Consider the following 13,362-nt stretch of genomic DNA (forward strand, 5'->3'; position numbering starts at 1 on the left):
TTGTAGAGGTATCTGTTGTATCTTTTAATTTTAACAATTAATACAAACCCAATATGCTTTGCTTAGGATAATGAAACTCTTGAACTGTAAACAGTCCTGATTGAATTTTGGTTGTCAGTCCAGGCTGGTTAGTCTGTGGGACTGAAACAGGTTATGATCCGGTATGGCCCATATATGTTTAAAGATAGAGACTGAAATCAATGCTAACAACACAGATTAACTACCAACCACTCGGGTGGCCTACTGGTTAGAACATCTGCCTTGGATGCAGGAGGTCGCAGGTTCTAACCTGGGCCGAGTCGTATCAAAGACTTGGTATCAGGATAATGTGACTTGGTGGGACATCATGCTGTATGTCTGCGGCATGATGCCCCAGTGCTAGACATCACTTTAAACTGCCACACTGCAGACATAGTAGCAATATCACTGAATAATTGGTAAAGCTACATTAAAAATCCAAATCACAGACACACACAGATTAACTACCCTTGTAATGCCATGCAAGTCTGTATACTTTAAGATTAACTCCCCTTGTAATACTATGTCAGTGTTTGTACTTTAAGATTAACTTCCCTTGTTATACCAAGTAATTGTATATACTGTAAGATTATCTCCCCTTGTAATGCCATGTAAGTGTATATACTTGAAGATTAATTCCCCTTTGTAATTCCATGATAGTGTAATTACTTTATGGATTGGGCTATGAATGGAGACTTAAGTTCTGAATCAGGGCCAATCCCCAAGGCTCTGGGGCAAATACAGTGGGTTAGGTTTCTAAGTTATGAATTAGTGCCATGTCTCCAGGGGCTGAGATAAATGCAGTGGGTTAGTATTTATAAGTTATGAATTAGGACCAAATCCCTAGGGGTTGGAATAAATGCAGTGAGTAAGGTTTCTAAGTTCTGAATTAGGGCCAAGTCCCCAGCAGCTGGGATAAATTTAGTAGGTTAGGGTTTCCAAGTTATTGACTAGGGTCAGGCCCCCATATACTGGGATAAATGCAGTGGACAATGCTGGTTGTATAAATGACTTGTCCATTTTATGCAAGAAAGTGATGCTATATGCAACTTTTAGGAATGAAGATAAATCACACCAACATTAATAGACAATGTGGCAGCTACATGTACCAAACCTTTCTTTCCCATCTACAGTTCCAATGCTTTTGTGAAATTTCATCACAAGCTGAGCAAAAAATATAAGGTCTCTTGTTAGAGTTGTTGCCTTTTTTTGTCTTGAAGTTTGCTGTAGTCTATGACACAATATCAGGTCTCTTGTTGTTAGAGTTGTTGCCCTTTTTTGACTTGAAGTTTGCTGTATTCTATGACAGAACATTCTGAACACTCATACCTAGTCTTGATTTCGAATGGATCACTATGAAACTTTATACATGTTTTGGTTACATATAATGAAATTAATGTACTCCTACTATATTTGTTAGAGTCATTGCTCCATATTTCTTGTAACTGAATGCATTGTGACAGAATCTCATGAATGCAACTTGTCTCTTGGATTTGATATATCACAGTGAAGTTTGGATGCATTATGGTAATACCCTGAAGATGCACATTTTGGCAAATCATTATGCTTCTCGCAATTTTTGATTAAGTCACTGCTCTTTTTGACTTTGGCTGGATGATTATTGTGAATGGAACGAGTCGTAGTATTCTGTCATTCACCAGAAAACTTTGTACTTGTTACAGTTTTCATCGTAATATGTGCATTTCAACAAATCACTGTGATCTTTAAATTTTATTTGACTCATTACCGTCTTTGTCAAGCAGGTGAAGAAATGTAATATGGAATTGTCTGAATGCATATTGTCCTGCTGTTTTTATGGAATACTTTAAAATGCTATTTAGTTGTCAACTATCTGCAGCTGCCAAACTTTGCAGATGGCTTGCACGTGGAGTAAGGAAGAACTGTACTGATTTCAGGCGTAACAGTTGAAAGGTCAAGGTTGCTGTAACCGAAAGAAGGACAGTGGTTTCTACCCAGAAAAAACATGTTCCCCACAATTTTGAGTTACCAAACTTAATGCATTACTTGCACTTGGGGTAGGAAGTACGTTATTGATTTCAGGGTTGAAAAGTTATAGATTATTGTCATTGTAAATGAATGAAGAAAAATGGTTTCTGCTTCATAATCCAATTTCTTCACCTCTACATTTGGTAAACTTTGTGGATGGCTTGCATTTAGGGTAAGTTATCGATTTTAAGCTCAAAGGTCAAGGTCACTTGATGAAAGAAGAAAGATGGTGTTTGCAGAATAATTTGAGTTCTTCATCAGTATCAGTTATCAGACTGTGTATATTCATCCACTTTGCTTAAGAAAGAACCCTGTTTGTTTTGGGCACAAAAGTTCAGAAGTTTAGGTCATTGACTGAAGGGACAAAAATGGAATCCATGCAGTAAATGAGTTCTCCATTATCTGAGTTTACCATCTTTGTGAATGGTTTGCAAGTGATGTTAGGAAGAAATCTATTGATTTTGGAGTCAACAGGTCAAAAGTCAAGGTCACAAGCCCCCTAAGAAAGAACATTTTCTGCACAGTAACATTAGCTCTGTATGAAATATCTGAATCAAACTTTGGGATAACTTGCACATGTCATCAGGAACAAGTGTAACGGTATAGCGCTTGGGGTTTGTTATTCCATCACTGTGGTAGGTATGGGGTGGGATGCTTCCAGTTTTTGTATTTAAATTATTTTAGAAGTCCCACCCAGGCTCGATTTTGGTTGGAAGTTAAATTAGTGAAGATAGATTTAAAGCTCTGAGCCCCCAGTCAGCAATGCCGACAGTTAAATGATTGAATATACAAAAAAGTGAAATTCAGGTAATAACAATTTAATGACAGTTCAGTAATCCAATGATTAAAATTTACCATGTACTCTCCGCTCGACCCTGTGATAGCCTATTACATCATTTGATTTGTAGTGTGAGATAGCTTTCCACCTGTCCTTGTATTCTACTCATCTGTGTATTCTTCTGTCGTATTCCTCCAATTCCTTCTCCTAATATTCCAAATTTTCTCCAGATTCTTTCTCCTCCTCAACTTCTCTATACTTCTCCACTTTCTCCTCCTTGATTCCTTTTCCTCCTCCTCCTCGACTCTATATTAACTACACTTGTTGACTCTGACTGCTCTGCTAGTCTCACTTCCGTCTCCCCTCTTAGAGACTCAGGACCTATCTGAACCAGAAGTTCTGTCCCTCAAAGCTTCCTGTGAAAACACTAGGATGGTATAATATTTTCCTTAGCCCTCTCATCTCACACTACACCCAGACTGTCATCAGATAATGGCTATTAAATTTCTTCAGTCACACATTCTTTATCATCAAAATACTCATACATTCTTGTATGGTAAAACAATGTTGTAATAAAAGCACAGTATCAGTTACTTCTCATACATACATCGATAAATTGCATCACATCAGTACATATTCCTAATCCCATTATACTAAATATCACAACAGTCAGACATATTTCTTTACATTACAACTCATACAAAGTACACAAATATTCAAATACCCATGCTCTGATATATCCGTACATCCATATTAACTAATCTTACACACTTCAACCGTTTTCCAGACTCACAATTCAAGCATGTGTAAAATCTAATAGATCACATGAATAAATGCACTAGTTTACTATGAAGCAATCTAATACCGAATTACAAAATTAATTCTGACCTCAAGCTAACAATCTACATAATTCTCTACATAATACTCAAGCTCATTTCTCAAGTACGCATGTAAATTAAACACTACAAAGGTAAATCTATGTACTAAATGATCCTATCAATTAAGTATACATATTACACATAATTACAATTACAATGCCATAATATTCTGCAAAAATTGAACAAATAACTTACTGAACTTTACGAAGCTTTGTCTTTCCTTTGAATCTGTTTCTAAGTTTTCCTGCCAAATTACGAGTAGCTTTCTCACAGTAATCCTATTTGCTCAGGGATCTTCCCAGGAGAACTAAAATTTTGCTTGCTAGTTAGAAGTTATATTTCGAATAGAAATTGTTATCACACCCTCCATCTCAATTCCGATTGGATGTCTCTTTGATTCGATCCAATCAAACTTAGCAGACAATGTCCTTCTCGCTGTCTTTCCATGTGGGGATGGATTTAGAACATCCCCCGGTTCTCATGGGTTCCTCTGATCTTTGTAACACATATGTGGGAAATCGCTTGATCTAAAACTTGTGCCAATCCAAGTGTTGAATCTTAACTCTGGTCAAGGTAACCTTGTATAAGAGATTAACTCTAGCCTGTGGCTATGTTCAGACATCAAACATTGCTTGTACTAATACCTTAGTTTATACACGACTTGTGAACTGACACTGAGCAAACGTGACAAACAGTTTGGGGATCAAAGTGTCAAAGTTCAAGGTGACAGACTGAGAGAAGACAGATGGTTTCTGTTACAATAAATTCCAGCTGTCTACATAAAGAACATGGGGCACGTACCCAATGTGCTATTCCTTGTACTCTTGTTTTACTTGAGTGATATCCATCATAGGGGTGGGAGTGGGTGAAGCAGGATCCCAGTTATATGCATCTGAGTAAATTTCTTACCATTTCCCTAGTTCTAACTTACAGTATGGTGGTTGATAACTTACTGCTTTCCACTTTCTTCAGAACCCTTCTCCATTGTTATATTCACCATATTTGTGTAAATTACTGAGAAAACAAGAACAGCAGTAAATGTTTCTCTTGCAACAGAGCTAGCAACTTCAATTGTTTGTTTACGTGGTTTGGTTTGAGTTTTTTAATCCCATAAAAGAATCATTGTCAAGTTGAGACTTCATTCAGTGATGCACTCTTTTCCCTCCTTTGATCTTGGAGTCAAAGTCACAGGTTTTCAAGGTGGTACCATGAGCTTGGACTTGACATGCGTGTCCTGGCCGCTGTGTAAATTTGTTTTTCTTGATTTCAGCTCCAAAGACATGAGTGCATATGTACCTGTGGATGACCCTCCAGACACTATTAACACTGAAGATGAGGGGACACTGGATGAAGTACCTGAAATGCAACCAATACCAAGACATGCATCACAAAAGCATTCAGTGTCAGCACAGTCGATGCCAATGAGGTCAGTTCCGCAAAAGAAGTTATCCAAATATGGAGTTGCCAAGGATATGCCAGAACTTGAAAACCATCATGCTCCTGATGATCGTTATAGCTTCCTGGAGCAGGTTTGTTTCTTATTCATGACATTTGCCATCAGAATTATTTGTTATAAATGCAATCACATTTACAATTTTTTCAGGCATAAAACGTTTACAAATTTCATTTCAGCAATGTCATATTTTGTGCTTTAATCCATTTTAATTTTTTTTACTGGCCATGAGGCAAAGTGAGACTGTTGTGTTGCTTTTTGTCTGTCAACTTAATACAAAAGTTGCAGTTTTCAACTTCGTGTTAAACATTGCTGGAACTGTTTTAACCAAATTTGACAGAGAACATTTCAGCATAAAGGCTTTTCATGTTTATACAAATTATGCCAATCAGCTAGTCCACTGCTTCTGAAAGTCTATTAATATTTAAGTTGCTGTTCAAAAACGGCTGAACAGTATTTGACCAAAAACTGTTGACCAATTTCAAAGAAGGCATTCTGGCATCAAAGTCTTTAAATTTGTACAAATGATTCTGATCAGTAATCTTTTATGGCCACTGTTAATTTAAAATAGAAACTCTTAAAGTAATTCTGTGTACAGAATTTAACAGACTTTTGACTGAAATAATCCTGGCATTGCAACCCATTTATTGTACAAGTCATATTGGTCATGTATGCACATTTATTCATTCTACATTTTTCTTTTAAAATTGAACACTAATTTTATTTAACCAAAGTCTATTCAATCCTGATTATTGAATGCTCTGTACCTTAACTATTACCAAGAGATTCGAGACAAAAATTGTCTATCACTATGGACTTTTACAATGGTGGCCCTGTACTAAACTTGGGTCAAAATAAGAGCTCATTGAGTGGAATTGTCAAAATCAAGGGTTTTGCAAATTTATTACTGCATGTGACATTCAATCCAGATTGTACTGGATCACACTTTTAGGTTCATTTTGTCCAAAATTGTCTACGTACTTTAACATTGATTTTGCCATATGCACCTATAAGGGTGTCTAAATAATGACCTTCTAAAGCTGTATGGATGTATATGAATCCAAATGAAGTGAATACTTGCTGCTTAAAGGTATGTAGAATCAAATTCTACAAAATTAGACCCTTTACTGAATTAGTCAGTGTTGAATGCCTACATGACCCATATTACTTGTGCTAAAGTCAGAGACAAATAATATCAAGTCTAAAGTATGCTTGCCCATACTAAAATTAGGAGGCCCCGAGTAGCCGAGTGGTCTAAAGCGCTTTCTGTTATGGATCACTGCCATCTCACCTCTATCTGCGTTGGTTTGAGTCTCGAATTCAGTCAACGTGGGTATGTTAGAAAGCTTGCCAGTAGCTTCTTTTGGGTCATTGGTTCTTTCCAGGGTTTTCCCGGGTTCTTCCTCCACCATTAATACTGGCTGCCATGTATAGCCTATCGTGTGCTGAAAAATGGCATTAAACCCCACAACAAGAACAACTAAAATTAGAGAATCTTGAAACAACTGCTTCTATAAGAAAGCACTGAATAGAATTTTGCAGAAAAACCCCAGCAATGGAGGCATTTCAAATTTATATTAAGGATGATGATCCACTATCAAAAATAGGCACTGTCACTGTGAAATATAGCCACTGTCACTAATAATTATGGACACTGTCACATTCAAATAAAGCCACTGTCACTAGCAAGCCACTGTCACTATTAATTATGGACACTGTCACATTCAAATAAAGCCACTGTCACTAGCAAGCCACTGTCAGTGTTAGATATAGACACCATCACTATCAAATATAGCCACTATCAGTATCAATTATAGACATTGTCGCTATAAAAAATAATCACTGTTACTAACAAGTCTTCCACAGAACATGGTTACATGCCATTTTCAAAGTACTGGACTTGCACAGAAACTTAAACTTGGAGTTGATGCAGTTACTGCCATTACAGGACAACATCATGCAAATGCTCTCAAATTTTTTGTTAAAATAGACAAGAAAAAATATTAAAACTTCTAAATGTCAGCAATCATCATAATAACCAAGATTTCGTATCCAGCTGCCTTTACCTTTGACTTTTGACGTAGATATTAGCCAGGTGAATGATCAAGAATCCACTTGAGCCTCTTGTTACAACCACTTCCAAGAGTTGAAAAATGTCTAAAATACTATGTATATCCTGAAATAAATGTGCACTAGAAATGGCACACAGATCTATATCTTTCTATCATATTTTGTCAGAAAATTGCAATAAGAATTTCAAGCCCTGACTGTGTAATAATTTGTTCATAACTTATTATATTTCCAAGTGCCAAAGCAATTGACCAACATTTTTATAAAGTCCATGCCAACATTAATGTTTTTTCTGCAATTAATTTAGTAAGTAATATATATAAAGGTACAAAAATACATTGAAATCACAGTAGTTTGCTTTAAAATGAAATATTCTTTCAAGACAAGAAAAACATGCAACAAACAAACCTCCAAGAGTTGTGTGTTGATTATACGCAAAGGCTAATATATGTGGAACATTAATTAGCTCATGCAGAATGAAGCAAAATAGAACATATTGCTTACAGTAGCTAATATATTTTTTTAAAAAACAATTAGGTCATAGGATATAATTTTTAGCTCTACTGGTCTTGGACTAGGAACGCTGATGGGATAGCATGTTGTCCATACATCATGCATGCCTGTCCATTCATTACCACTGTTCTTCCTAAACTACTTGGATAATTACAATGAAACTATACTCACACACATTCATCATGTGGTCTAAATAAAAGAGGTATTGCTCACACATCCAGTCTTATTATCGCTACTCATACTGCCTGGATGGTCTTATCAACATGGGGTTTTCACAGAAAGACTTCTTTAATGTCTAGTTGGTCCTAAATAAAAATGGCAGTAATCTGATGTCCAAGATGGATGCCATGGCAGCCATCTTAAAAATATTATTATTGTAGGTCCTAAACATGAAGTCATATTGACAGTGCATTTTCTTTTCATGTCCAGCTTCCTCCTCAATGAAAATTGTGTTGATGGGACATCCAATATGACCAACACATAGTGGCCATCATGAATATTTTGCTATCACTACTATTTCTGAAAAGATGGTCATATCAACATGAGGCTTTCAATAAAAGACACCTTATTATGCCAAGTTGGCCATGAATGAAAATGGTACCAATCTGATGTCCAATATGGCCACCACAGTGGCCATCTTGAATATTACTTTATTGTTACTACTTCTGAATGGAATGTCTTATTGAGGTAGGGTTTTCACCAAAACACGATGTCCAGTTGTGCCTATTAAAAATGGTGCTGATCTTTATTGCCACTACTCCTCTTGAATGGAAAGTCAGATGATGTTTTCAACACAATGCTTTGTACGACTTCTAGTTAATCATAAATGAAAATGGTGCTAATTTCATTGCTAATATGGCTGCCACATCAATCAGATTGAAAATCTTGTTTTAACTAATTCTCCTATCATAATGGTCATATCAGTTTGAGGATTTCACTGAAGTCTTCTTATAATATTTTGCTAAATTAAAATTGTGCTGATTTGATATCCGATATTTGGTCAGCTTGAAAATCTTGTTTTTGATACTCCTTTTAAATGGAAAGTCATTTTGACATGGGGTTTTCAGAAGAGTTTTTATGATGTCTAGCCAGTCTTAAATGAAATTGACTGACCTCAGTATGGCCATCATGGTGGCCGTATTGAAACTGTTGTTATGTCTATACCTTCCAAGTGGATGGCTATATCAACATGGGGTTTTCACCAATAGACATACATATCTACTCCTTCCAAGTGGATGGCTATATCAACATGGGGTTTTCATGAATAGACTTCTTATTAATGCCATGTTAGTTCTAAAGGAAATTAATATAACATCCATTATGGCTGCCACAATAGCCATTGCCAATCCATCTGAATGGATGGTCATTACAGCATAGGGTTTTTACTAAAAACTTCTAATCATGTCTTCTTTATCCTTGGTGCCAGTCAGAAGTCCAGTATGTCCATGACAGCTACTGATATGAAAATCTTGTTACTGCTGAAGAATATCATAAATGGTTTCAACACTCAGCTGTTAATTTGAAAATCATATTGCTGAAGGATAGATTGTTGAAACACTCAATAGTTAAAAGAAAGAAGTGGGCTTATTTTGAATACCTGGACATTCTTTTCAGCCAGGAGAGCATCAGTCTGTTCTTCAAACTCTTGTTTATTTATTATTTCTGATTTGTCATTGTTTCATAATTTTCAGATTAAGCTACTTGTGGTAAGTAAGGAGATAATTTAGGAGTTGACAAAGATTTACTTATGTCAGAAAATTTGCAATAAAGGTTGAGTCTATGTTTTTGTTGTTCCATGTGGACATCAATGATAAGAATGTGAAAAAAAACTTTAAAGAAAATGTCAAAACCTATCAAGAGCTTTTTTAAACAAATATATATTGGGGTTATTTCTTTCAGGGCAGAGACATTGAGTCAGTCAACATTCCCCACAAATATACGGAGAAGGAAAAAGAGGCTCTGGGAGCTTTTGAAAGCCTGGATTACCTCCCTTCACAGAGTGACATCTTCAAGAAATGGGTCAAAAGACAACGAGTGTCTAGGTAACTATGTGGAGATTTAGATCTGTTACAAAATGCACCAGAAAATCAAAGTTTGCTTTATTTGTTTCATCTGTGATTTGAATGAAAAGTGCTTATTCTCTATCTAGAGTGTTATATCAAGGTAATTATGATAGATCAATTCAGTAATGTTCTTTTTATCAAAATCAGAGTGTTATATCAAGGTAATTATGATAGATCAATTCAGTAATGTTCTTCTTATCTAAACCAGAGTGTTGTATCAATGTAATTATGATAGATCAATTCAGTAATGTTCATTTTATCTAATCCAGAGTGTTATATCAAGGTAATTATGATAGATCAATTCAGTAATGTTCTTTTTATCAAAATCAGAGTGTTATATCAAGGTAATTATGATAGATTAATTCAGTAATGTTCTTCTTATCTAAACCAGAGTGTTGTATCAAGGTAATTATGATAGATCAATTCAGTAATGTTGATTTTATCTAAACCAGAGTGTTATATCAAGGTAAATTATGATAGATCAATTCAGAAATGTTCATTTTATCTAAACCAGAGTGTTATATCAAGGCAATTATGATATATCAATTCAGTAATGTTCATTTTATCTACACCAGAGTGTTATATCAAGGTAATTATGATAGATCAATTCAGTAATGTTCATTTTATCTAAACCAGAGTGTTATATCAAGGTAATTATGATAGATCAATTCAGTAATGTTTGTTTTATCTAAGCCAGTGTTATATCAAGGTAATTATGATAGATCAATTCAGTAATGTTCTTTATATCAAAATCAGAGTGTTATATTAAGGTAATTATGATAGATCAATTCAGTAATGTTCTTCTTATCTAAACCAGAGTGTTGTATCAAGGTAATTATGATAGATCAATTCAGTAATGTTCATTTTATCTAAACCAGAGTGTTATATCAAGGCAATTATGATATATCAATTCAGTAATGTTCTTTTTATCAAAATCAGAGTGTTATATCAAGGTAATTATGATAGATTAATTCAGTAATGTTCTTCTTATCTAAACCAGAGTGTTGTATCAAGGTAATTATGATAGATCAATTCAGTAATGTTCTTTTTATCAAAATCAGAGTGTTATATCAAGGTAATTATGATAGATTAATTCAGTAATGTTCTTCTTATCTAAACCAGTGTTGTATCAAGGTAATTATGATAGATCAATTCAATAATGTTCATTTTATCTAAACCAGAGTGTTATATCAAGGTAATTATGATAGATCAATTCAGTAATGTTCATTTTATCTAAACCAGTGTTATATCAAGGTAATTATGATAGATCAATTCAGTAATGTTCATTTTATCCAAACCAGAGTGTTATATCAAGGTAATTATGATAGATCAATTCAGTAATGTTCATTTTATCTAAACCAGAGTGTTATATCAAGGTAATTATGATAGATCAATTCACTATCGTTTATCTTATCCAAGCCAGAGTTGTACAGCTACCTGAGGGTCATTATTAGTGGTCCACACTCTTAGAAAAAGTTCAATAATTATAATTACTATATATATATATATATATATATATATATATATATATATATGTGGCTCGAAATTAGTGGTAGGCTAGCAGATTTCTTGTCGGACTAGTAACTTTCATAATGTTAATAGTCCGATGGGCTAGTAAGTCTCAGTTATCAATAGTCAGCGTTTATTTATGCCATTCCTTAATAAAGACTTGACTTAGCAGATGTTCTGTAGAATCAAAGCAGTGGCTATTGTAAACACAGTCATAAAATATTAGCATGAGAAGATGAAGTCAATTTCTGCCTCAGAAAGGTGCGTTTCTATAACAAGAATCCATTCGATTTTGTACATTTCACTTAACAGCGCAAATTATGGTCCCGTCATTAACAACGGAAGTTTGGTAATTGATCCTAATTAATCTGATAATGAATTAAATGAAAAAATGACATGGTAGTACACTTTATTCACTCGACCACAGTAACAAACTACAAAGCGGTATACCACGCAAAAGAACACGCCAAAAACTATTCAAAGAAATTGGTTTGCACATGTTTTGTTTAAGGTTCTTTATTTTGCTCGTGTACCAAATGCTCCAACAGTCACAAACAGGAAACTAAATATTTTACATTTCCATCTAAATAATAATAAGAATTAGATCAGTTTATTACGATTACATTATTGACACATCATTTCCATACAACTCCTTTTTCTATGATGATAAGAATAGTTTTTATATTTTTCCCTTACAAGAGTGAACAAATAATTGAATACACATGGAGATATCCAAGCAGAATCCCGTACATTTGTTGGGAATTAAAATCTCTGAGCATGGGCATCTAAGATTTGAAAATTTTCCGCCTTATTATTAATTTCAACAATACATTGAGGTTCGATTAATTAGGAACAATTACCAAACTTATGACTTATGATACTGTAATTGGAGCTGTTAAATACAACGCACCGAGTGTCAGATGGCTTCGTTTGATGGGAACACACCTTTTCCAAGCTGAAACTAACACTATCTTCTGATGCTAATATTTTATAACAGTGTTTACAATAGCCACTGCTTTGATCATGCAGAACATCCGCTGAAGTTAAGTCTTTGTTAGGGAGAGTCCATTTAATTGTAGGAGGGGGCAAAATTACGTGTTTTGAAACGTGTTTCTTGCTCTGACTTTCTTATATAAAGGACACTGTGCCATTCCTTTGCTTGCTTTAAATAATTCACGTCAGCTATACTATAACATCACGTATTTCAAAACAAGGCACAATTCCCTACTTATAAGACAGGCAAAATGTGGCATTTGATAGAAGGTGTTCAGCCACTGGAAAAAAAGCAAAAGTTGAATGAGAATGATGAGGAATAATGATGGGAAAAGCATAATGGAAAGTTTCAGAAGAAATGGACAAAAGACAGGGAATGGCTGAATTATCATGAGGAAAGGAACTTTATGTGGTGTAACTGGTATACGCAATTCGCAAAAACAAACACACAGAAAACATCCAGTTTTGATGCGGGTTGTTTGAACTTTAAAATTTAATCAGTAGACGTACATGAAAGCTGTGTGACATTGTCTTGTGAACAGGACTAGTAAAGATTTGGCAGGACTAGTAAATTTCTCAATATACTAGCCCTGCTGGCTACAAAGAAATTTAGAAATTTGTGTTAAATTCGAGCCCTGTATATGCATATTTATATATGCATATATATATATATATATATATATATATATATATATATATATATATATATCCCACAAACTTTAAATTTTTTGACCATGTGGCCCATTGCAAGAACATTCATTATACAGTCATCTCTCATTGCAAGAATATTCATTATACAGTCATCTCTCACTGCAAAGACATTTACTATACAGTCATCTCATTGCAAGAACATTCATTATAGTCATCTCATTGCAAGAGCATTCATTATATATTTGTCTCTCATTGCAAGAATATTCATTATAAAATCATCTCTTACTGCAAGAACATTCATTATACAATCATTTCTCATTGCAAGAACATTCACTATACAGTCATCACTCATTGCAAGAACATTCATCTCATTGCAATAACATTCATTATTGTCATCTCTCATTGCAAGAACATTCATGATAGTCATCT

General features: G+C 34.6%; 1 protein-coding gene across 1 annotated transcript in view; it reads left to right on the plus strand.

The window, feature by feature from the left end:
- The window catches only part of LOC149779805 (chloride channel protein C-like), a 96,255-nt gene that overhangs the window by 14,228 nt on the left and 68,665 nt on the right, over positions 1-13,362 (plus strand). The window contains exons 2-3 of the mRNA XM_089936473.1: positions 4,952-5,210; positions 9,617-9,759. Coding sequence (XP_089792599.1) covers positions 4,952-5,210; positions 9,617-9,759 — 402 coding nt within the window. The remainder of the gene's footprint in view (positions 1-4,951; positions 5,211-9,616; positions 9,760-13,362) is intronic.

This window comes from Sinohyriopsis cumingii, chromosome 16, assembly GCF_028554795.1.
Source record: "Sinohyriopsis cumingii isolate HCF-2022 chromosome 16, ASM2855479v2, whole genome shotgun sequence".
Classification (NCBI taxonomy): domain Eukaryota; kingdom Metazoa; phylum Mollusca; class Bivalvia; order Unionida; family Unionidae; genus Sinohyriopsis; species Sinohyriopsis cumingii.